The sequence below is a fragment of the Anneissia japonica genome, unplaced genomic scaffold (genome assembly GCF_011630105.1).
Source record: "Anneissia japonica isolate Jap-2015-1 unplaced genomic scaffold, ASM1163010v1 scaffold1005_len2656397_cov198, whole genome shotgun sequence".
Classification (NCBI taxonomy): Eukaryota; Metazoa; Echinodermata; class Crinoidea; order Comatulida; family Comatulidae; genus Anneissia; species Anneissia japonica.
In genome coordinates, this window is record NW_022683792.1 from 2,279,720 (window position 1) to 2,306,193 (window position 26,474).

General features: G+C 30.4%; 1 protein-coding gene across 11 annotated transcripts in view; it reads right to left on the reverse strand.

The window, feature by feature from the left end:
• Window positions 1-26,474, reverse strand: part of LOC117102442 (ras GTPase-activating protein nGAP-like) — a 46,177-nt gene that overhangs the window by 15,582 nt on the left and 4,121 nt on the right. For 3 of the 11 annotated variants that reach the window (XM_033242781.1, XM_033242773.1, XM_033242705.1), the window contains exons 1-6: window positions 24,873-25,244; window positions 9,247-9,353; window positions 3,187-3,266; window positions 2,291-2,512; window positions 1,196-1,303; window positions 490-609 (exon numbers count right to left, since the gene is read on the reverse strand). In XM_033242781.1, coding sequence (XP_033098672.1) covers window positions 490-609; window positions 1,196-1,303; window positions 2,291-2,512; window positions 3,187-3,266; window positions 9,247-9,353; window positions 24,873-24,936 — 701 coding nt within the window. In that variant the 5' untranslated portion in view covers window positions 24,937-25,244. Of the gene's footprint in view, window positions 1-489; window positions 610-1,195; window positions 1,304-2,290; window positions 2,513-3,186; window positions 3,267-9,246; window positions 9,354-11,311; window positions 11,519-21,637; window positions 21,660-24,872; window positions 25,247-26,474 lie in introns of those variants that run through there. The other 8 variants (XM_033242741.1, XM_033242751.1, XM_033242712.1 and 5 more) reach the window with 7 other exon arrangements.

Genomic DNA, 26,474 nt, shown 5'->3' on the forward strand with positions numbered 1-26,474 from the left:
ATGAATGGCATCTTAATAAATAACAATACCATTCTATAAATTATTTGTGTGGTGTGTTATTCTGATTGGATTCCGACATATGAAATGTAATCTAGTGTACAGAATAAGCACACAAATGATATATAATATTGTTATGAGAAAAATTTAAGACATTACATAAGAAACACTGTGGCTGATATTTCTCATCAACATTAAAACAGCTTGTGCCTCCTAAACATCTGGTAAGCTTTGAGAGGAGGAACATGAACTAGAATAACAAAAACCCAGTCCTACTGAGATTATAATGCCTATTAAAAAATCTTATCTTGAGGTTTAATACAGAAACATAAATGGTATTATGTGTCCTATTGCAATTAAAAGGATAGGGCATTTCATTGAAAAATCAAAATGTATACTGTATTCATTGCCAAAAAAAAAAAATATTTGACAAAACTTGCGCTCAATACATTGCCACTGGCATTAATTAAAAAAGTATTACAATGTACTTACTACAATTTGAACTGCTCACTCCAAAATACTTCTTCGTAGCATTTGTCACTTCCAATTAACTGTTTTGATGTCGTCTTAGCATAAATGTCATCATCAAGGAATATTTCACAAAAGTACCTACTGAAGAAAATCAATCATATTTAATTAATCAATTGTTCAGTTCATAAAGTTACTGCATTGTTCCGCAGCCTTAGGTGACATCACAGTTTAATGAACCACTATTCCCCCTTGGGGACAAAGTGACAAAAGGTAAAGTAAAAAAGAGACAAGAAGGGACACAAGGTAATATGAACAGGACATAAGGGTATATGAACAGGGCACAAGGTGATAAGAACAGGTATTGTAAAAAATAAGAATGGGGAAAGAGTGATAAGATTGGAGAAAATATGATAAAAGTGAACGTAGTGAGTGACGGTTTATTTTTCAATACAGACCTATCATAAAATATGGAAAGGCATTGCATGAACAAGGCAGCAGATGAATATATACACTACGGTACGCAACACGATTACATGTACTAAATGTAAATTGTATCTAACTTTCATAAATACAGGACAAATCTATATAAAAATACATTCCATACCATAAATAGAAATATTACATTTTTATAGACATTTATGTACACATAATGTACACATTTATACATCTCTTTATAACCTTTATATATTGTATGCACATATGTACATCTATATACTTATCATCATACCTTTTCTTGGAATTTGCTGACAGTTTCTTAGCTTCCATAATCCATAAGCGTAAGCTACGAAATTGCCTTCGCTTATCATCTTTATCGGGATCCACCGTGCTTAGTATGCTAAAGTTAAAGAGACAAATATTGTGTCATAAATCTACCATTCATATACCTTTTTTTCACAAGAATAATCATAAGCAAATAAAGTAACACTAAAAATAGATAAGAAAGTAAAACATAGGCAAACTTATGCAATTGATGAAAAGAACTTCTTAAGCAAGTTAAGCAAATTTTATTATTAAATAATTGGGCAACATACAACATTTAAGAAATTATACTATATTATTACAGTATCTCACAATAATTTCTTCATTTTTTTCCTTACAAACTTAGTATTTTATAAAATTCAAAATATGGAACTTTATATGCTCCATAAACACAAAATTAAAGCATAAATTAAATGATATTGTGCATAATTAAATGATATTGTGCATTAAACACAACAAAAACAAGATGGCAGTCACTACATGTAACATCATGTGACCCATGTACAAATTTGTGACACAAGAACTAATATGAAATGACAAGTCTGGATGAAAAGTAATAACTAATATTGAAACAATGTTGTCAATACACAAAACACTTGTAAATCTTAATTGTGTTTAAGTTTCTTGGTGTTGAAAGATCTTATTCAGTGAAATGCAATGTTTTGTATCAAATTCTAATTTCACTTGGAAACAAAATGAGTTGGGAATACAGGACATAGGTCAAGGTTTCTTAGCCTGTTAGTAAGAAAAATCCAACCATGATTACTATTATTTTTTAATGTTAAGTTATTTATGGAGTGGAGCTAATGAAATGTACATTATCAAAATACAGGCAAAGCTTCCTTTTTATCATCATGTATGATTTGGTTTTTACCAGCATAAACTATTACAAAAAGCTGAAAAAAAAACAACTTTCCCCTTAATTTTTTTTAAAACTTGGAATGAGAATGTACATACATTTTCTAGTTGACCTAAATTCTTGTAAGGTGTTAGCAGATTTGTACCCAATATTAAACAGAACATTTATGAAGCTATGAAAGCAAGCAAATAGCATATTCCGTACCTTTCTATCCATTTCTCCCGTTCACTTGACGATCGACATGAATAGAATTTTGAACCTAGACTGGAAGTGATCTGAAAGCAGTGATCTTGTGCCAGAATGCTGCTATGTAGAGGGCGTATCTGCATATCGTTCGACATGAGATCAACGCCGAGTGATGTTTCAGGATTTAACAAAGAGTCTTGACTGCGAGATGCCTTAAGGTGTGGCATCATGCTAGCTGATCTGTTCCATGGAAGCATGGTAATGAAGAATGGAAAACAAGCTGAATGACCCACATAGTAAATGAATGAATGAATGAATAAATGAAAGGGAAAAAAAGATTTACTTCATCATAAGTGAAATATTGTTTAGTTTTGAACCAATCAGCAGCAAGTTTCACTACCCAAAACATAAAGTATATCATTGTTTTGGTATTTCTGCAGATATTATTCTCCTGAAGACGATTGAAGCAACGCAATCAAAACGTCAAGACAACAGTTCTTTTCAGAACTATCTACGTGGTGTACCGCAAGTATTAATATATATTATTACTTTGCCATGCAAACCTTCAAACAATATTTTGAAATATTAACATTTAGTGCATGATCTCCATTGATAATGAAATACCAACCATATTTATTATTCTTATACTAATAATTATTGTCCGTGATAATGAAATATCAGTAAGGAAGAACATTTATAGTTTGGTCTAGAAGCATGTCATCCCATCATGCTATCAACAATTAATGAAATAATCTACAATAAAGAATAGAAATTACTTTTTGAATAACATGATAAAATAAAGAAAATAATAAATTAGGATTATCAATTGACCACAGCATTCGGATGAAGAAGGTATTATTAGTATTTTTGGAGTTTGTATTGTGAGTATTAGATTATTTTTATTCCATAATTACCGTTTCAGTTTCTCTCTAGATGATGTAGGCTTATTTGAAGGCCGTCGTTTGACTTTTCTGGATATATTCTTGAATGTATTCTGTTGATGAAAAAACTTACATATTACTATTTAAAACAACAACAATAGTATTATTATTATTATTGTTTCCTAGATTTAATGAGAAAACTATAAAATAAAATTTTAATTAAGTATAACTTTCATTCATGTTAAGAAAATTAAGAGTTTTCTTAACATGAATGAAGTCGATACAATACTAAAATTGAAGCTAAACGAAGCAATTTAACATATCTATAAATTATAATAATTATGCATTGAGGTATTATACAAATATTGGATGTTTTATTTTCAACAGTTTTTTCTCAAAATATTTTCAAATGATTCAGTCCAAAAAATATTCTTCATATAACATAAAATTCAAGATCAAAATTCATTCTGTAAAAATGAACAAAACAAGGGTTACTAGGCCGGCTCCCAGGGGCTTATAATTTTATTAAAATCAGGGCTACACATGAGATTTTAGTCAGGCCTGGCTGTCTAGGTCAGCTATGGACAATATTAAAGCACTGTTTGACATAATCAACTAAAGGTCATATGAGTGTTTATGATTGTATATTTTATTAACACCTGCTACTCACATCAAGGTATTCCCCATCTTGTAGATAAACAGTGCATAGTACAATGGTAAAGCATGTTTCTATTATATTGATTGATACAGACATGGTAAATCAACTTTATTATATTCTCAGTAATAATAATCTTTTTAAATATTATAATATTATGTAAATTTAATGTCCATAAGGCTAATTTATTATTTGCAAATATTTTGTAGCTGGTATTTCAGATAATTCTACATGATTCTTCAACTCTAATTCATTTACTGTAATATTGTTTGTATATCATATTAGTTTATAATTAATATATTTCATGAGAATATATAAATTTAATAAAATGGTTGCCATCCACTATAAATGTATAAAATATTTTTAAATAAATGAAGAAAATAAATTATGAACAATAAATAATTTCTACAGGAAGAAGCCCTCACACATATGCAGGTATTACAGAATTGAATTATTATTATACCAGAATTAAAGGAATTTAAATTGAAGCAAGTTCCATTTTGTTATCAAATACTTTCCCAGGTAATACAACAAAATCAGCAAATTGTTTCAATGTCATAATAGTATTCAGAATGGTCTAATAAGCATGGTTCTTAAAATAAACTGAGGTACCAACCAAGGGTATACTGTAACACAGCACGTTTTATGAACATAAGAAGGTACCTATCTAGGGAATGGTGTCACCACTTGCTGAATTTTATTAGAAGTGACAACAACAGGGCGAGAAGTTCTCAACATGATGTCCAGTGTTATCATATTTTATGGGAAGTATTTTGCGTGTGGTACTGATGAAAATATAAAACTTTTTGAAGCCACTTTGTATTTTTAAGATCTGACACGCAGCTACAGTATGAGAGTTCATATTTAAGCTACATTGCAAATTAAATAAAGACTAATGATTTCTGTTGGCAGCCATGAATATGGTCAACAAAATAATAATCAAAATCCTCAGATCTAAATGTGGCAAAGACAAGCCAAACCAGTCACTCGTCGCAAAAATCAATTTTGAGTTATTAATGTTAGAGAGTAAAATAATAGCTATAAAATGGTAAAAAAATCATTCAAATCGGACATTTCCTTATGAAGTTACAAGCGTTTAAACATACAGCTGTTTAAAGAACAATATGAGAAATCAGCCTTCAAAGTTTATGATTTCAGGCATTTCTCATGCAGAAACTATCTTCAAATCCTTAAAAAGTGTTGTTTTAACATTGAAAATGGGGGAAAAAACAGCATACAATGATGTATAGATATGCAAAGATTAGTTTAGTGCAATAAAATAGATTTTAAAAAATTTGACATTCCAGCATGTTTTGGCCATTTTCTCTGAAACACGATTTGCGACGAGTGACTGGTTTGGCTTGTCTTTGCCACAAATCTGATTCGTAAAAATAATGATGTCCCCTTCCAACTCCAATGCAGTTACATTTATTTCTGTTGTGATTAAAAATTCCAGATATGACAAGACCACATTTTAGAACAACCATACACATGGTAATGTTGTTTAAGTAGGGTCTGCGACCTGGTTGCTTTCATATGTGGTTAAATTTCTAGCAGTTTCCTGTAGAACTAGTACTTCCTGTGATGTGGCATTTATCCATAGAATACGCATATATCGATGTTATAGAACAAAGATCAAGAAGAAAGAAATGTAATGAAAAAGAGGCCATGGTTCATGGACTGCTCATTATTCAGAGTAACATTCATTCTATGTTATTTAAGCTATGGATTAATAGGTCCATGTTTAAAGATAATCATTGCATCTGTTGGTTTTTATATAGGTACTGTCATGATGATCACAATCCAAGGTGCTGATTAACATTGTGGGTGGTAACAAAAATCGCTGAAGTATGGCGAAATGAATTTAGTGCAGTGTAATTGGAGAAAAGGTAATGCGATGTGTTTTTGGAGGGTTTGCAGAGTTTAGCAATTTTTAAAACAAAAATTGGCATTTTTTACCCCACAAATAGGTGGTTTGGTTGGGCAGTACAGCATGATTTCGGAGGTTTGCGGGATTTAGCAATACCCCTTATCACCCTGTTCTTCCTGTCTATCAAAATCTTCCCAAAGCATCAACTAAGGCCCTATAAAAAACATGATTAGTTTATCACCTTATCTAGGCTGGAAAAGCGATGAAGGAGGGAGGTTTTTTTTTTTTTGTTTTTTTTTTAAATTTTGCTTAACCAAATATTACTCTTGGGTTGTTTGCTGGTACATTGATTTTTAAAGTAAAACATGATTCATATATAAATACAAACAATATCTACTATTTAATTTAAAAAAAAAAAAAAAAAATGAAAAAAAAAAAAAAAATGAAAAAAATTTAAAAAAAAAAAAAATGAAAAAACATTTTTTTTTTCCAGTACCATAGAAACATGCCTGAGAGGGTGATAAACTAATAATTTTTTTTATTGGGCCTAATCTTCTGCATCTGATCTTGTATGTATATAGTATCAGTACTACTGATACAGTAGACCTTCATATGTCCATATTATCAGAGATTCTATTTATTTGACCAAATGCACAGGTTTTACTGTAGGTCTACCCTACTGTACAATACTAATTAATAAAACCATTAAGCAACTTAAGCAATATTTTACTATATTGTAATGTATAATTAATTTAATAAAGCCATTAATTAAGCAATATTTTACTATATTGTACTGTATAACTAATTTAACGAGACTCAGACAGTAGCTTCCCCTTTAAATGTTTGATTTGCAAATTATTTGTTAGAAGCTTTCTTACAACGTTCTTCGTGTTGACATTGTGTATACATTTTCCCAGAAGGTAATAACAAATTCATGCTGTTTAGAAATTGACTTTCAAATTCCTAACACTAACAGCATGCTGGGTAGGTCAAAGCATCTAAGAACACACCGAATGCGTGTACTCCACGTACATTAAAATTGTACATACAAAAAACCTGCTATGATGAAGGCTACACATGTCAAAAAACATATGGCACATAAGGAAACTGCTAAGGGGGTCATCTATTAGGAACCATTTAGAAATTGATACAAAATACATTACATATTAACCATTAAATAGCCTCAATTATGTTTACATGTTACACTACAGCTTTAGAGTAGTAAAAAACACTGTAATCCAAAGGAGAGTAAAAAGAAATTAACTTATTTGGGCCTGCAGTATATCATTACCTACTGTACCAGGAGGGTACAGTACAGTATAGGTGTTTTTGTGTATACATTGTTTTGCGAATCAGCCGCTCGCCTGATTTCGAATCAATTATTATTCTTTATTAATTATTATTATGTAAAGAAATCATATTTGACTAAAATAAAATATATACAGTGTACATGAAAGCCTATTAAATATCATAACCAAGACTTCTCTTAAGTGCCAAGGTTTACTTACCATGTGTGAAGCTTGGTTGAGCATTTGGGTGTGGAATGGGTGTAACCATTTTTAAAATTTCTTAAACATAAATTGCTTATTGATTGATTCAGTAGATCTATTCATATCTGTTATTTTAAATAAACAGTTAGTGACTACAGTAGTCAGTAAATTATTATTTACATACCTTACCCAGCCCTTATTATTGCTTTTTATATAAATCCATTGAAGTGAAGGCATAATTACAGTATAGCTTAATGGAAATAATTAGAGTTGAAAAGTCAGTTCGGTGATGCGCAAAGCGCACAACTATGACAAACCACACTCCTTTTCTCAGGTAGCGATATCTTCAGTGTCTGATTTTTACATGTTGAATACTATGTGCATGATATATTGCCTGTCATTTTGATTTGGTATGTGCACAAAAGGTGTACTTTCTACAACAAAAATGATTACCTTATTTAATTAATAATAGTATCAAAACTGTTGTTTGCAACAGAAAACCCTTCATATATAAAAATGTAAGTTCAATTATAGTAAAGTTCATTGACTAACAAACATGTAAAGTACTTTTGTCACCAAATTTATTATGCAAATTTACTAACACCTGATAACAGCTTTGTTAAGAGAGGATGTGGTAGATAAGTTAATCAAAGGCATCATGCGCAAAATATTTGTTGAATTTTAACAACCCATGGGTCTTTGTCAAGGATGGCACTTAGCAAACATGGTAGGTATATACAGAGTCTAATGGACATTTACATCTAATTCAACATAAACATGGACGTTGGCAAATCAAATTTATTTTATATACTAATCCATTCAAGGTAGTATTGGGTAAATTTTTGTCAATCATGGTAGATGTATGAAGAGAGCATTACGGGTGAAATTAAACCAAATGAGTAACGAGCGAAAGAAATCTCTTGGTATATAATTGGTTTAATGTCAAGGAATAGAGAGAGATAAATTTGACAAGATTTTAACCAACGACAAATGCATGGACAAAATTACACAAAAATCCCTCCTTTCTATGGCTTGCAGGATTGGGTGTCTAATAATAGTACTATTAATGAGTTATCATTGCATCAGACCATAACAAAGGTTCTGCCTAGACATCTTGGTGGACACCAGGAGAAGCGCTTGTGTGGGGTCAAGGGCTAGACATTCTAGCACGTAAATGGGAAATTTCATTATCATTTTCAACGTAGAAAACAGAGGATTTATCAGAAGGCTTCACTCAAGAAGGAACACTAAAAATCATGGAAAGCCTTGGTTACATTCAAGCCTGTGTACATTAATATTATAAGCAAACTCAAACATGTTATATTTATATATAGCTATTTAGCAACTCCAGAACTAGGAAATGTATTCATGTTATTAATCACTACATGACGAATAAAGTTTATCTGTATAATTCACAGTAAGGAAATAAAAATTGATACTGTATTCCAGAAAGTTTTTTGACAGCTAACCTTCATATTAACAAGAAAAATTACACAAAGACAAATAGTAAGTTACTCATTTCATTTCCTCTAATAATGTAATAAAAAGAATGTGAGATTTAGTCTTACATTTGCGAGTGGCATAGTAAATTTTACATTCGCGAGTGCCATAGTAAATTTTAAACAATTTTAAACAGTGAGTCTATTATGACTTTTTTTTACTACTATACTATTTTAACTTGTATTTCTTGTCATTGCCGAGTTGTTTTGTCTTGTGATTTTTTTTATGTAATTTTTTCTATCCTTTCTAACCATGAATGTTGCAAAGGAAAAACAAATTTCCTATTTTAAAATGGGACACTAAATTGTTCTTGTATCTTGGAATATTATGTTAAATTACGTTGATTTTCAATTTGAAATTAAAAGTATTCAATATTTAATTTTATTAATTTTACTACATATTTTATATTAGTTTTTCTTGTTCCTTTAATGCGATTAAAATTCAATATTAATGTTGCTCCTTTAGACAAATGATGCTTTGATAAAAACACCATTATCATTATTAATACCATAATACCAATTAGGAACAATTTTGACATCATGACAAGGACAACAGAGTAAACTAAAAAATGGCTTTACCTGTATTCTATGTGAAGACGGCTCATCAGCTAATTGCACAGGAGAATTTGGAACACTTTTTCTTCTTGTCCTTGATCTAGGACCTTCCACCTCATGGTAGGCAATTTCTGAAAAATATTAATATAAAAAGAATTTAACAAAAAAAAATCCAAACATTTCATGTAAATATCAGTAAAATATGTCCACAAAACTTAATAATAGACTTCATGGTTCCATTTTGACCTTTTGCAAATCTATTCCAAACCACAGTTGTCTTAGAGAAATGGAATATTAAAATAAAAAAGATATTATTGTTACAAATTGGCAATGATTCAAGAGACATTACCATTGACCGGATGGCAATCAATTAAAAAGAGCTGAGCATGGCATCGATACCTGCAGCTATTCAGGTGTGTCATCTCTACTCTGTGTTAAATAATATGGCCATGCTAAATTTTTATGGCCATGTTAAAAAACATGATAAATTGTTTGACAACCTATTCAATTCAAGGGATGAAAATAATATAAGATTATATCTGTTTAAATATCATTTTTCAAATGAAATCAAACTAAATAGTTCAAAATATTCCATTTTAATTTTTTGACATTATTAGCCAAAAGCATAGACAGTGTACCTCAAAAATAATATATTTATTGAACAAGATGACTGAGTACAGTGTACAGTTCAACTAAGGAAATGGAAACATAACTCCCAACTACTAATAAGCTTGTTCATTAAGGAAGCTAATTACAAACAACTCCCCTGCGGCTCAACGAGTATTGACACGATCAGCATAATACGGATATCAAACGCTTTTTTATTATTACAGCAATTGACAAATCCTATAATAAGAAACCTGACTGCTAGATCAATAAGTCTATATTTACTGGTCCAACTGGATGATCTACTAGCCCAGCAAAACTATTTTCCACAGTACAGTTATTAAGCTTACATTCTACTGATCAATAATTCCACATAGGGAATTGAGCAATATAGAAGCCGACTCGTTTGATCCAACCGCATCAACCGGTTGCCTATGAAATTGAGGATTCCTTGAGTAATAATACTACTGTATTCACTTTTTGTATGTCTTTGCTGACTTTGCAAATTCAAAATGATGCTCCTTCCCACAAGGCCACTTATTGTACAGTACGAATAAAGTAAGCCAAATTAAAATATAATCATGCTCATTGATTTATTTTATTTATTTTATTTATTCACTTATTTTTATCATCACTCAGAAACACACCCTGATAATTCAAAAAAGTGCAATCATCCTTATACTGTAAGCAGTGGGTATCATGGCTTGGAATGATCATCTTCATGTACAGAGAAAAAGAGGAAAAGTATTATTAAAGGGTTCTAATCTAAGCCGGTATTTTATATATTCTCTTGTTCAGTAAACCTAAAAAGGAACTTGGTTTGTAAAAATATTTTTTTAAATTACTGAACAAAAATCTGTCTGTAGTCCCATGATAAACTGACAGCATTTCCCTTTTATGGCAAAAATAATTACTGAAATAATTAAAAATAAATAGAAAACAGACAAAAATGCAATTGGGAAAATATTTTGAGAAATAAAAAAGAATTATAGGACCTGAGAAAAATGGATTACAACCATATTCCTCTTGCCAGTCTGCAGTTTCAAACAATTCATCCGTTCTAACAAAAACTTTCTTTTTCTTACGATGATCAGACAAATTTATGATGAAAACCCATGGATTAAGCAGCGTTCATCTTTTAGGCAGACTACAGTTTAATTACTGAACTCTTTTTATACTGAGAAATCAAACAACAAAAGTTTCTCTTTAACTTTTACTAAATATAATTTTTTTTAATCACTTGTAGGTATCACTATAGCAGCAATTTGAAGGAAATTGCATACTTAACACCATGACATTTCAAATTAATGAAAACAACAACATGAACAGAAACTAGAAAAAAAAACACCTATATATTCTTCATTGAACAATTAAAAATAATTTGATGAAAAACTATGAAATATGTATACACAGATTCAACATTAACATAATACCACATAGTAATAATTAAAAATGATCAAAAAATAACTAAAAAATGAGTTACCTCCATTGTAAGTTTGCATTTGTTCTAAAATAGCTTGCACCATTTTGAACCTAATCCACAGTGAAACAACTTATATTTTATATTATCAGTAATATTTCCAATCCTTAAGCGTGGTTATTGTATACACATATTATATGCAATTACAGTACACAGAATTGTATGTGGGTTGCTCTTATGTTAGTCAGTCTATATAGGCTTCCTGTTCACTCCAATAGCTGAACCTTAATGCATCAATTGAACCTAGCTATTGGAATAATGCTTCAAGCTATTACTCATCAAATAACATGCTCTGATTGGTTCATTTTAGCATAGCCTCCTATTGGGTACTTAATTGAGCGGTTAAGATTGCCAGTTCCAATCACAACCATATCCAAGTAAAGTGTAATGGCGTAACAACACGGAGATACCTTTATGGTAATACTAACCTTAAGACCTACACAAGTCAAGTTTCGCACAGGTCACATTTTATTAACTTTTTATGTTCAATTTTCCTCTCAAAATTAAGCTTATACATTTTAGATTCCTACAAATTTATGATTGATGCCTGGAAATTCCTTTAGCTAATATTACACTATTAGGCTTTAATATCAAAGTGCTAAAAATTTGATGAGAATAATAAAATGGGATAATTAGAAACAAGTGAGTAAATTTCATGCTCTAAAATGAATTGAAGAGCTTACAAAAAAAAAAAAAAAAAAAAACACCACTAAAATTATAGTACTACAAAAAAAACCAACCACTAAAATTTTAGTACACATAGATTCATGATTTAAAAACCATAGTATCTTCCATTCCACTGGCCAATTTGATTTATATTAGTTTTACTCTTTCTAAGAATTGCATTAAACAGTGTTTAATAAAAAAAAAAAACCCCAATCATTAAACCTTCAAATTTGTATCTTTAACGTAGTGTTCTTTTTTTTCTTAATAATAGAACACAGAATGAATTGGTACGTACGAGTAACACTGAATATAACAAATCTATATATATATAATCTTTAGGAAAATTCTTTACTAAAATAAACAAATACCAGAAACACAAAATCAACAGAGGTATTTCCAATGTAATTCAAAGAATTTTTTTCTTTGTCCTCTTAGTCAGTGTGCTACTAAACTTCTTAAACTACAGTATGATAATTAAGTATCATAAAAAGACAAAATGTTTATTACCAAGTATGTTTCTATATAAGCAATTTTATAAATTCATGAATAATTATTGATGATAAATAATATCAAATGAATAATTAATATTTCAGATCCTGCAATGTACATAATCACAGCATTCTTATGTCATTACAAATGAACTTTGTTTACTATTCATGTTTTAAGATGAAATGAGTCACTTGAGCAATAAAATACAGTATACAGAACGCCCACTCAAGCATAACACTGCCCACTCAAGCATAACACTGCCCACTAAGCAATGACACAGGAAATCTTCCCTATCGGTTATGGTATAATATTTAAGCTTGCAATTAAATGACGATGACAACAATTGATGATGATTACAGTAGGATGATAATGATGTTCATGGAAAGTGACGATGATGACAATAAAGATGATGACAACAATGAGGATATAAAAGTTAATAATGCTGATGATAGTGATAGTAATGATGAAGATGATTATTATTATGATGATGATGATGATGATGATTAAGTGATGATGATGAAGATGATGATGATAGTGATAGTGGCTTCGGAGATAGTGGAAACAACAATGAGGACAATGAGAACAAAAACACTGATGACGATAACGATGTTCGATCTCATAACTTGTAACTTTCTTAAATCAGAGCTTTCTAAAGTTCCATGCTTCAATAAAATATTCCAGAATTTTTTTTAAAAATTAGATAAGCAAGTAATTGGAAGTGCAAATTATTGGATTGTTTTTTTTTTTACAATCAAGGTTATGAAAATTAAAATCACAAATTGGTATGTAATCAATAATAAGTCTCAAATTAGTTGAATTTTCAATATAATCTGTAAAAATTGAATATAATTTTATAGCACAATTCCTAATATGGTTTATCAAAGAATAATCATGTTTTTAAATTCACTAAAATTATTAATAAATGTTATGTGACTCATATTTTTAGTTATCTGAATCTAATGAATATGATGGAAAAGACAGTAATGAATTGATTACATTTTAGATTTAGAGGGTTACCTGTAATTCAAGTATAAGATAATTATCCGTGATTTGCATTTAAGTACAGTGAATACTACTAGCTTTCAAAATAAATATTCAAATTAAAATTTTTCAGCTTACTCAAATCTTATAACAGTACATTATTAATATCAAGTATACCAGCTTCAAGAAATCCAATAAAACTAAATTTATAAACCTATTAAAATGACATATTTAGTGTGATATTGATAAAAAAAAAAGTGTAGTGCTTCGCAGTTACTCTTTTTTTTCCCTTTATTCTGATTAAATATATTCTCCATAGTCTTGTTTGAGTTTTTCCTTTTTTCTGTGAATTAACTTCATTTGGAGATATTTTTATAAAAAAAAAAATATTCTGAATATGTCAAGTTGTCAATTAAATAAGCCAACAACGTTTATCCTCAAGAGATTATTGTGCAATCCTTCACAGGATGAATGTTCCGGGAACTGGCTACAAGCCTCCATAAGAACAGTCAGAATATATCCATATTGTGTAAGTAATAACTTCTTACTTGCATTCAATCCAATTACTGTTAATTTCTATGGGACCTTCACAAATGTCATGGGGTCCACCAATAAGATTTAAATTAGAGAATAATGAAAAAACATGATGTAGGCCAATATTTATTTTTTAACAATCTTTTTTTCTACCATATGTTGGGCTGTTTTATTTTCATTGGTCGATTTCATTTGATCAAGAACTCTGCCAGAATGTAATAACAACATATTAAAATTTGTATTATGAATTAGATAGTTTTATTATTGCTTTCAAGATTATTCTCACTTAATGTTCAATAACAAGCATGAATACCATAAAAAATAATCAGCATTTGTAAAACAAGTGAAATATAAAAATATTAAGATGCAATTGTACAGTACGGAAATAGTTATTATTATATTTATCAATATTTATTTATATTTTCTGTATCAGTTTCAGAAATTCCAGTTTTCTAAAAACAAAAAAAAACCTTAAAAATTTATGTAAACAAATTAATAGATATTACAAGAAATATACTGTAATACTTCAGGATAAAAATATTAGACCTACAAAATTTTAATATCAGTCTTTCAAGCATTAAAACCATAATTATACAGAGTCATTAATCTTGATCACTACCTAACAAAACTAACAAACATTTACTGACAACTATAATATTAGACCAGTTGAATCCCTTCAACCCATCAATTGGCATTAAAAATTTACATAATAATCTATGTTCATTAAAAATCATATCTCTCTTATTATTACCACTTGTCCCAAGCTGGTTTCATCATTGAAGGCCACAACCTAACATTAATTTAAAGTTTTTTTTTAATACATCTGCCTTTGTCATTATACGATCCCTGAATTTCGTTTTGATGTGGTTTTTATGCAAAGTAATTTGAGTGGTTTATAAGAGGAGGTTCAATCTCAAAGGAGTTTGGCAAATCCAAACTTTCCCCTAGTACAGAACGTTATTGGCCTGTATTTGATCTTTTTACTGAACATTTCAAGGTTTGACCAGATTTGGCCACAGTATAGTAAATCTCCAAAAAACCACGAAATCATTACAGTATTCGATTATGCAATTAAACATTAACTCTGCATTTTTGTACAGTGGATAAACAGTTGCCAATCACAATGTCATATTATGTAATGAGGATATGGGAATGAAAGAGCTTGTAAGTTAACATAAACATCCTGTCTTCCACAATGATATACAGTAACTAACTTCATGACATGGGGTTTACTGATAAATTTGACATAAGATAGTATGAAGAAAATCAGACAAAAACGACCCAGGACAATAACCACCCGGATGAAAACCACCCAAATTGGAATATACCATTGTTAAAGTGGTGTAGACAATGTTGGGTGGGCCTGTTTTTATCAGCTTTGCAATAGGATAGTTTACACTGCGACTTGCTATTATATGCCTTTAATTCATTCAACTGTTTGGTTTATGTCTGGGTGGTTTATATCCTACACTCAGTATGAAACATACTCTAAAAAAAGTTATCATGAACAAAATGAAGTTCGAAATATTGAATCACAATGGCTTGTATAACTTTTATTAAGAGTTTGTTTCATACTATCGACTAACTTCTTTCAAAGCACCAATGCATTCTAGTACTACAACCAGAAGAAACAAAAATTGGTAGTAGCTAATCCTGTTAATCATTTTTGGTCTGTAAAGGCTTAAATAAATAAAGAATGAATGTTGGCTTAAGTTCTTTGTACCAAGTTCATAAATATCATCCTTAAACTACAGTGGGGATTGTGACTAATATACCACAATGAACACATGATGAATTACAATAATAACAGTGAGGTTAGCCTAAATAAGGAGAGCCTATGGACAAAATATTTACATGTGAAGGTTATTGAATACACATGTAGCTATTAATGGACACACAATTGGTGGGAAGCTATTGTAAATTTGTAATTAATAAAAGAACAATCACTATACAGTACTATATATACTACATATGAGTGGTCAATTCTGAATGTCTTGAACTACTACAGTATACAGTACACCTTTAAACAGCCAGAGTATATTAGTAAATGGTCTTGTAAATAGATTATTTGGATTTGGTATTATTGGATGTTTATTTATTAAAATTTAAAAATGAACAAAGACATAGATATGATTGCCTCTGTGACTAATTGCGAACAAAAAAAGTAAAAGGGAATAAATATAGGTGTTTAAAAAAAGAAAATCTTATACAAAATCTTCATAGCAAAAGTGGTAAAGTATGTCTGTATTTTTTCCTTAAGCTTTTCAACAATAGGAAGTTTAGTTGGATATTAAGAAATAACACCTAATGTATATTTAACTGATTCAAAGATTCTTTTATAATTATGAAAATGTCTACTAGATGTATATCCAGTGGTAAGTAGAACTCCATTATAATCAGTTCCCAATGGTGTGGTTTTGCAGTTGTCATACCTAGAGTTCTATTAGTTCGTTCACTGACATATTCCTGCTTTTAGTTTAAAAGTTTAAAACTCCCACGAGGGCAGTGTTCCTTCATGTGTACTTGATTTATGATGTTCAAACGACCCCTCAACATCCATTCAATGTTGCCTCAACATTACTAGGCTTAATTCTCTTTGTTTTAAGAGTGACAGATTTTAGAACCAATTTTTATTTTCTTGTCGAATGAAGTGCAGATGTGAAGTGTGATTATGAAAGTCATGGCTACAAGTAATTCAGAATATAGTCAATTTTTTTTTTAAACATGTTTTTTTAAGAGCTTGATGCTACATTTTTCCATTCACAAATCGCCAGAACAAGCCAGGCACATTCTTCACAAGCCGACAAATCTATTTCTGCTCTCTGTGTGAGCTTGTTGGTGGCAGAATGATCATCATTATTAAAAGGATCCTTTGCGCACGCCTCATCATGCTGTGTTTTCCACGGAATGGGGTCAGCCGGCGACCATCATAGCAGCGTTTGCCCGGATACTTTTGGACCATCTTCTGAAGGCTTTCTTCACACTTTCACGTGGCAAAACAGTTAGAAAATGAATGAATAAATGAATGAAGGTATATAGTATATAAATTCAGCTATCTTTGAAATATACAATATATAAAGACTAGAATTACTATTATCCATGTCTGAGTGTGTGTGTCTAGTACTGTGAATGGGTGTGAGGTGACAGGTGGTCATCTTTGGAAAGGGAAAAAGGAAATAATTATCCCCTATGAAAATGCTAGATGAGAAGCATATTTCTTATTTGGCAACATGGTACAAAAAACTTCTGATACGTTGATGTGTTCATATGTGACCTAGTCTATGGGTGTGTACCTTACGATAACATCTATTGATCTGACTATTTTTGTTCAGTATTTACATATCGTGATCATTTCTACATGGCTCCATAATATTAGTCACTACATTCCCATGTTAATTACTGTGTAATAGTTTCACCTTTACCTTCAAGCATTCATTAATGACCAGTAGGAATTCTTCATAATATATTGAATATGCAAATGATAAAGTAATTAGGACAATCAATATTTAATGAACTTAGGTGCTAGAAAGTACTACTCATATTACATAGGCCTACAGCATGTGGTCAAAAATAAATCGAAATATAACGTCAAAATTCTAATTAAAAATTAAATTGCTCATTTTAAAGAATCACATCAGAACTTCCAATGAGCCACAGATTATAACAATTCTGTATTTGTACAGCTGATTTGCAAATTTTGTTAACAAAAAACAATTTGTTAGGTCTACTTATTTATTTGGTAACACTACAACTTTGTATCAGTGCCACTCACAGTCAGTGGTACGGTCTTACAGAATCTAGCAAAACTACAAAAAATTACACAAGTACTATGCTGATAAATGTAGTCAAATAAATCAAAAATTAGAAAACAGGAAATTAAGCCCTAAAACTCCAATGGAACAGTTTGTGTGAATTATGCATATATGCACATTATCACATCCATATATGGCTAAATCACAGGTACTTAACACGTTAAGTTTAATAGTGTGATTGTTTTTCAGTAAATTAAGAATCTATTGAAAAAAAGAAGAAATAGTATTATACTGTAATGCAAAAAAAAATTCAACACACCAGCATATGGAACTAATTTTGAATAATATCGATATACACAATAGTAATCATTAACCATAGGCCAAGCTAATCAAATTTGACAGTTCAAATTACTTGCTATTGTTACTGATATTTCATTTTCATTTTGAGTATGCAAAGTTGAAAATCTAGAATTAAGGTTCTGAACAATGTGTAAATATATGAAATTCCATAAGAATACATTAAATTGCAGAAACATTACAATAAGGACAAGTGGAACGTTGTAGGACTCTATAAAATGTGTTTGGTGATCATTATTCTATTTTGAGGGCGCTCCAACCAAAAGGAAATGGACTTTTCCGCTAAGCCTCGCCCCCTTGGATATTGTTGTTAAGGTTCCACGAAATGACACCAGTAAGACTGGTAGAAGAAATGGTGGCTGCAGATATAGAAACTGGTTCAAACTAAATTTGTAAAATAATGAACTTGCTTAATTATCGATCCCTGGAAATGCCCAGGAACAATTTTTTCCTCATAAGGAGAAGGAAATAAAAGAAAAAAATAATTGGTGACACTTTCTTGTTGGAAAATGAATGCATTAAACAAAATTAAATAATAAAATATATTATATATTCTGGTTTTTGAACTTGATTGGAATGAGTTATATTGAATCATACTGTGAAATTTCATATCATACCTAACAGGAAAGCATATGACAGACTGTAGTGGCTAAAGAGCAAAAATAAAATTATATAGGTCTAATAATGTATTAACTATTTACATTGGGTTTGAACTTGATAAAATGAGTTATATATTTTATCAGACTTAAAGATGCCATTACATAGCCAACAGGAAAGCAGCTGACAGGGCTATGGTGTTGAAACCATATATGAACTCACTTGTACCAAGGGGGAAAATGCCCACAGCAGGAAAGATCTATCATCATGCTAGCAAGCGCTGGCCTAGAACTTTGCCTAACCTGGATTTACTAGCTCACCGATGAACTTCCAGCTACAACAAGCTACAAGACATTAAGCCACCTACTCTTATGTGGCAATTTTAAGCTTTGAAAATTCATTTTAATAATATTTCTAAGAACATGAGTAAATAGCTAAGTTTATAAATAGATAAACTGACCTATATTATAGTTGAATCCACCTATATATAAATAAATATATAAGAAATTAACAGGTGCGAAGAAGCACCTCCAGTGAAATATATATTTAGATGATGAATATTTTCCGGTTATCTTTCAGTTGCCAGTTAAACAACCAAAACTTTTATATTCCATTTAGTTAGGTCTATGTATGTTACATGTTTATATTCACTGTGAGACCAATATATTATTATGTATAAGATTACAAACAATATAAAGAAAAAAATATCATTAAGATTCATGAAGTACATGGAAGATTACAGCATATTATGGGAATTGAACTAGCACAATTAGCATTCCCATGGGAATACATATGGTTTTTGTCTCGCTCTCATCTTCCCAGTATGTTCCTACATGGAGATTTAAAATTGACAATTTGAAGCAACAGCAACGTGACTCATATATTCTGTGTAAAAAACTAACAGATATCATTTTAGTGTCAAGCAATAACCATAGATCATCCAGGGCTTCAGGGGTTAACTTAATTTTGAAGGAGTGAGTAAGACAAATCCAAATTTCACCTCTTGATAGAGATGTTTAATAGGTTTACATTAACTTCATTTTCAAATGTATTCCCAAACAGAAATAGGGTAGCCCAACTTGACACTGTTACACCTTTGGGTGCACTGATTTAATAGGCATAAATATTATCTGAAATCTCTGAAATACATATCTATAATTCCATTAAATAGGAAAAGGTTTTAAATTTGCAAGATGTTATTTGACTCTTTAAAATCTCTCCAATAGTGCACCAATTGTAACTTTCCTGTGTTGTTATCATTGGGCCAGTATAAAATAAAAGCGTACCACATATGGTCCATTAACTAGCAAGCATTTAGTTAGCAATGTAGACTTGCAAATCATTGATGTGTTTCTCTCCTTGAAATGAAAAATTGTTACATACATGACACATCATCATGCCTGATATACTGTACTGGAATACCAATACTCGCATATATTATTACTATCTGGTCAGATTTTCTAATGGCTAATAATAAACTCATTACCAAAAAGGAATAAATACAAGGTATCAAATAAGGTAATTTGTTTTGCCTGTTTTTATTCTACAGACTAAAATAACAATTAAACTTAATGCTACAAGTGACAGACAGAAGCTTATCTGGCAATATAAATACAATTCTAATCCTAAGATTATAAAATAATTAACACACTAACACCTATAGCTGTTCTGGTAATTATTGTCATAAAGTAGACTCCAAATATAGGAAAGCATGTCTATCGTTTATGTCTGTAAAGACAAACAATACAGATTGTAAAGAAGATGAGGTCATACTAGGACAATCTGATATCATGTATGACCTTGACAATATTAATTAAATGCTGAATTCTGAAATTATTAATAATTAACAAACTAACATAACTGTTCCGATAATTATTCTCCAAATGTAGGAAAGCATGTCTATTGTTTGTGTCTGTCCTAGAATGACCTCATCACTGTTTACAATCTGATATCATATGACCTTGACAATATTATAAATGAAACACTAAATCCTGGAATTATTAATAATTAACAAACCATCACAAGAATTAACAAACAACACGTGCATATATTATGCCACATAATTCAATTAAATATTTTTTTGTTAAATACGATTAAAAGAAAGATATTGTATTCCATGGTATAAATCAGACATACAGGCTGTATACATAAAGATTTTGGAATATTGTCTGTAAAATATTCTGTCCTACAACAATGACTGAGAATCTGCAAACAGCCAACACATAATGTCAATAGCTAGAACATTACTATGTATATCATACAGTACATTATGCCTGTCAAACAGCTGATATATATTTTGAAGAGTATTACAGCTGTTTTATAATTGTCAGTGAAATGTCGGTATTCGTTTAACTTTTTACAATGCATCACATATCACGTCCGATGCAAAGAAGATGTTCATCCAGATCTAACAGTTTTCTCTGACTAATTAGTTGTTGTCAATGTATATCCACAATGTAGTTGTTATATTATCTCTATTTTATATTGTTGTATGCATATAAATATGTGATATACTATTTCATATATTATGTTATTCATCCACTGCAGGAAAACAATCCATTACAAATTGTTGAATAATCAGGACAAAAAAATTTTATGATTCTGATTATATGTTGGATATACTGTACATTAAACACCATTAATATAACAAAAAAAAATTCATTTAAAATGAGCTTTGTCTTCCTTGATAGCAAAGGACAATCCACATATATAGCATTCTTAATAAGATATAACACAATGGCCGCTCACTAGATTAAAACATCCTAAAACATATTTAAAAATAATTAATCTATTAGAAGGGACCAATAAATGACAAATACAAACAATCTTATAAAAAAAAAAACACTTAAAATAATTATTTTAATAATATGATTTAAAAATGTCATGTTTAGTTTATATAGCAAGTTAATTGGTTTATTTAATAATTATTTACTCTGTATATTTGGTCACCTACCTGGCATATTATTATGGCTTTAAATAAATCTTGTATATTACAGTGACAGTAGACATGCTAACCTGCATCAATCGCTACACAACACTACTCTATTCTTTTATGACAACAACTCCAGAAGCTGGGGTGTGGTTGAGCAACAATTATTTTGATCATTATTATTTTTGAAATGCACAACAATATCTTAAGCAGGTGCCGTGTTGATTTGTCATCAGTTTATTGTATTTTAGTTTCTGTTCAATTTCTATAGGCAAGACTGTGTGATGGGATTGACTGGATGACTCACAAAAGCTGAGTCATAACTACAGAGGGCGCTTTCAACTTCTGATTTATAGCCACTTTAAGTGTAGATACTTTCCTTGGGGTATCTCATAATCACTTGATCAAATGTCAACGAAATAAATTGCAGCTGTACTGAATTAGCAATGTTATGTTATCTTTAGACTTTGGGGTAAATTATTTGAAATTCTCGTTAGGGTTGGGCATCATTAACAATATATATAAAGCATAAGCCTACATTATCACATGTGCATACACTGTAGGCCTACTGTCTAATTGGCTTATGGCTTTGTGGAGAAATAAAATGATAGTACTATTTTTTTTATAAAAATGTTGGTACAGTATTAAGAATGGGATCTTTTCTTTATTCAATATAAATAACAGAATTAAAAACATTGTAGACCATGATCACTCTAAGAAAATAGCAGGTACCAGCAAAAGAAATAATCAATAATCATTTAGGACTTGTAAAGTGACGTAAAATAACTTCCTAACTAGATAGATACCAGTATATTAAATTTAGGTGTTAAAATGCTTTAGTTTGGTGTAAAAGCTTTTCCTGATTACTTAGTTATTGTTAATTAACATTATTATCATCACAATTATTATTCACCATCTATATAAATTTTTTTTTAAATCAGTGTTTTTTTATAATACTATTAAATAATAACAATAATAATTATAATAATAATAATAATAATAATAATAATAATAATAAAAATAATAATAATAATAATTAGATGGATTTAATATACCACAAAGAAACAAGGTCTCTATGCGCTTAACAAAAGGTAAGACAACAACGAAAAAATTATTAGTGATTAAATATAAAAAATAATAATAATTATAATAATGCTAACAACATTAATTACAATATTGTTAAAGATAACAATGTAACAAAATAAATATATCAATAATAATGACAAAGTAATTTCAGCAGGAAAAAAAACAGCACCCAATTGCTACCCGCATTTCAAACTGTAAATACAAAATGCCAATTTCTGCACTTACAATAAACAAAAAAGACTGATTGCCTGAATGACTCATGTGGTTCCTATGCTACTGTAACTGTAATTAATGATACTGTCATGTTATAACATTACCTGTTTGTTTAGCGTACACTGATAATGTTAACATTTCCTAGAATGGTTGCATTCTATTAATCATCACAGATTTTCAGGGAAAATTTTTTTAGAACAAGTCATTGTACAGGACACATTGATGAGTCTAATTATTTAAATTTTGATGTATAATAGATTGAAATTGAAACAAAGACAAAGGGCATATTTCTCATTGTGTCTCAAATTGAAACTTCCACTTTCATATTTCATACTGTTTGACATTTTTATCATTGTACTTTTTGCTTTTATTACATCATGATTCACAGCCTTGTATGTAGCGCTATATGGAAAACTAAATCAACAAACTTACAATTACTTTAAAATATCCATTTGGAAAAGAATACCAATGTTAACACTCAAAATCTCAATTGTGTTGCATTATCATGTAATAATAATAAGACCAAGTAAAAAAAAAAAGTAGTTTCTCGTCCTAATATTTTGATAAAAGGAGAATGAGGGCACATTTTCCCCTTTTTAACTCCGAGATGGTAAATCCAAGATGGTCGATGGGAAACAGTTACTACCGCACTTTGAAAGCAAATAAAAGAAGCACTAGAAATGATTCCTATCATGTATCCCCCAACCACGCACGATCGAGAGAGGCATTTTACTGATGTTAGATTTTCGTACATTTCGTGTTTAAAAAAAAAAAAAAATTGGTGACGCAGAAAAAATTGATGCATGAGGGGACGAGAAACTAGTAATGTTTTTGATTCAGCCTAATAACAAATATTTACATAGTGCCAATTCAAAATATATCAATGACACTAAGTGAGGAATAAGGCAAGTTAACACCACCTCTAACATTATTTAAAATATGGTATGCCAAGCACTATTGTAATTATATGCAACAAACTTTATAAATAAATATATGTGGCTGACAAATTTGCTTATTTAAAAACCAGAATATAAAATGTTGTGGCGCCCTTAAAATCACACAGGTAAATTCACACAAATACACAAGAACAAACAATGATGATCTCATTTGTTTTCTATATATAAAGGTACCGGTCTGCATACAAACATATTCGAATGAAGTAAAACTATATTCAAATGAAGGGAAAATCCTGATTTGTTGACTGTAAGTTTGTACATGTGACAGGTGTTAACTATGAAAGCACAATTATTTCAACTGAGTAAATCATAAAGACCTATTCCATTGCTAATAATGCCATTTACTTATTTAAAATCATTCATGCATTTGTCTAAGACTGGTTTATATCCGTCTTAGCACCAGTAACAGGACATAATTCTTTAAATTCTGTTTATCAATAAGTCTGCCTTTCAATGACTTTGTTTAGGATCTTTTGTTAACTAGAGACCTATTGTGTTTAAAATTTTTAAAATATAATAAATATACTTCACTCTTAGTAAATTTACTTTTTATCTATCATAGTAATTAAAATGCTCAAATTTCAGAGGTTTTAAAATTCTTCGATTTAATTAGGATAGGAAGGAAATACAAGGCAGTTTAAGAACAATTATTAACTATGATGTGTACGTCCTTCTATATTATTTACATTTACAATAGTTAAAAAAATAAAACTAAAATTAACTATAAAATATAAAGTAATTACATCATATAGATTCTAGCCAATACCAAACACAAAGCAGTTGCAATTGTATTTGGTCTAATTAAACTGCTAAAAAACACAGTGGGACCGATACAAAAGTTTATATGTTATCTTCTAATTACATCTTAAAAGTACCTAAGAAGGCTTCTCTAGGACCAATGCTCTAAAGGACTTAAAAATAAAACAAGCAAATATACCAAATATATGATGTAAACTTATTTTAATAAGCAAGTAAAAATTATGAACAACACATAAGTTACTAACCTTTAGCAGGGGGTCTGAAACACCAGAGGCTACCCCCAGCAGGTTTTTCCTTTTTATAAGTCATGAACAATGTTTAAAATCAGCTACAAATATCCATAAAAAGTATCTCCAATGATAAGTAAAAATATTCTAGATATAAAACTTGTTTTCAGTTTCATTAAATCACAAATGACAGAACTAACATTTAACTGTTGATTACACTTCCTCCATCTGTGAACATTTGCTGGTTGTCACAATGAAAACAGGACTCCAACTGCATAAATATTTAAACAACCACCTAATTGTCAGATCACCAAGATATTATGACATTATGCAAGAGCAACATTTTTATGAATACACAGGCCACTGGCCCTCATGTGCACAGCACCAAGCATCATCACTACTGGGAAATAAAGAACTAAGGACCAATCAAAATAACCTTGAATGACCCACAGGTAATTATGTGAACCCTGACCTGAATGCCAACCAACCAATGGGAGGCCATTCTGAAAACCACAACAATAATACACACTTCAGGTAGATTATAACAGGCCTACATTGACTCACACGTCAGTGATGCTTGTGCCTTTATATATCCATGGATGTAAACAGGACTTAACAAACGTCATTGTTAGATTATTGATACCTTAGTTTCTCTTTCTTGACTATGACTTCTTACCAACAAAGAGAATAGAATTTATGAATGTTGGTCTTTTGTATGCTGCTGCAACAAAACATGTCTCACAACAACCCAGAGTACATTATTCTACATGTTCTATTCAAGATAAAGGTCACTTTTCCCTGGGGAAGTGCATCTACTTAAATATAGCCTTTTTACACTTTAATAAATGAGATACATTAATATTATAGGGGCAGCAAACAGCAAGTATGAGAAAAAAAAATATATCACTTTACCTGTGACAACAGATATGATTATTAGGATGCGGGACAAACCTAGATAAAGTTTATATCAATAAGGAAGATGGCCTTGATTTAACCTACATTGTACTTTGAATTAAACAGATGGTATGAGTATGGCTTATATAATCTGCATAAACACATTGAATTGAATCATAGCGATAATATTACCTTGGGATAATCTATACAATTTTGCTGATGGTGCAATTCAACTGTCTGCTGCCACCTATAGGCCTAAAGTCTTTCATGTACATTTGGCATTAAAGTATTATTAAACCAGAGGACACGGGACTAGGGGGTGCTGCGTTATGGAGAGAAATGTGTGACCGGAAATGGTCTGCCAGTTGGTTGTTACCATGCGCCAGTGATGTTGGAGTACAGCAAGATGTAATAAAGTTCGGGGTTTGTCGGGTAATGAAATGAATATTGTACATTTTAAGTGCTCCCTCCATGCATAAGTGTAAGCTAAATTACGGTGATTAATTAGCGAAGATATGGAGACAATTATTTCGAAGTTCCCTCTTTCCAGGAGGGGATGCAAATGCTTTGTGATAATGAGTACGCTGCGGTACTCATTTTCACAAAGGAATACACTCAGCTGGTTATTAGCTAACAATATGCAAATTTACATAAACACCTGTGAAGAAATGTGCAAATCACGTTCTGTTGCCTAGCAAACGTCTGTACTTACTGTAGTAGAGGGGG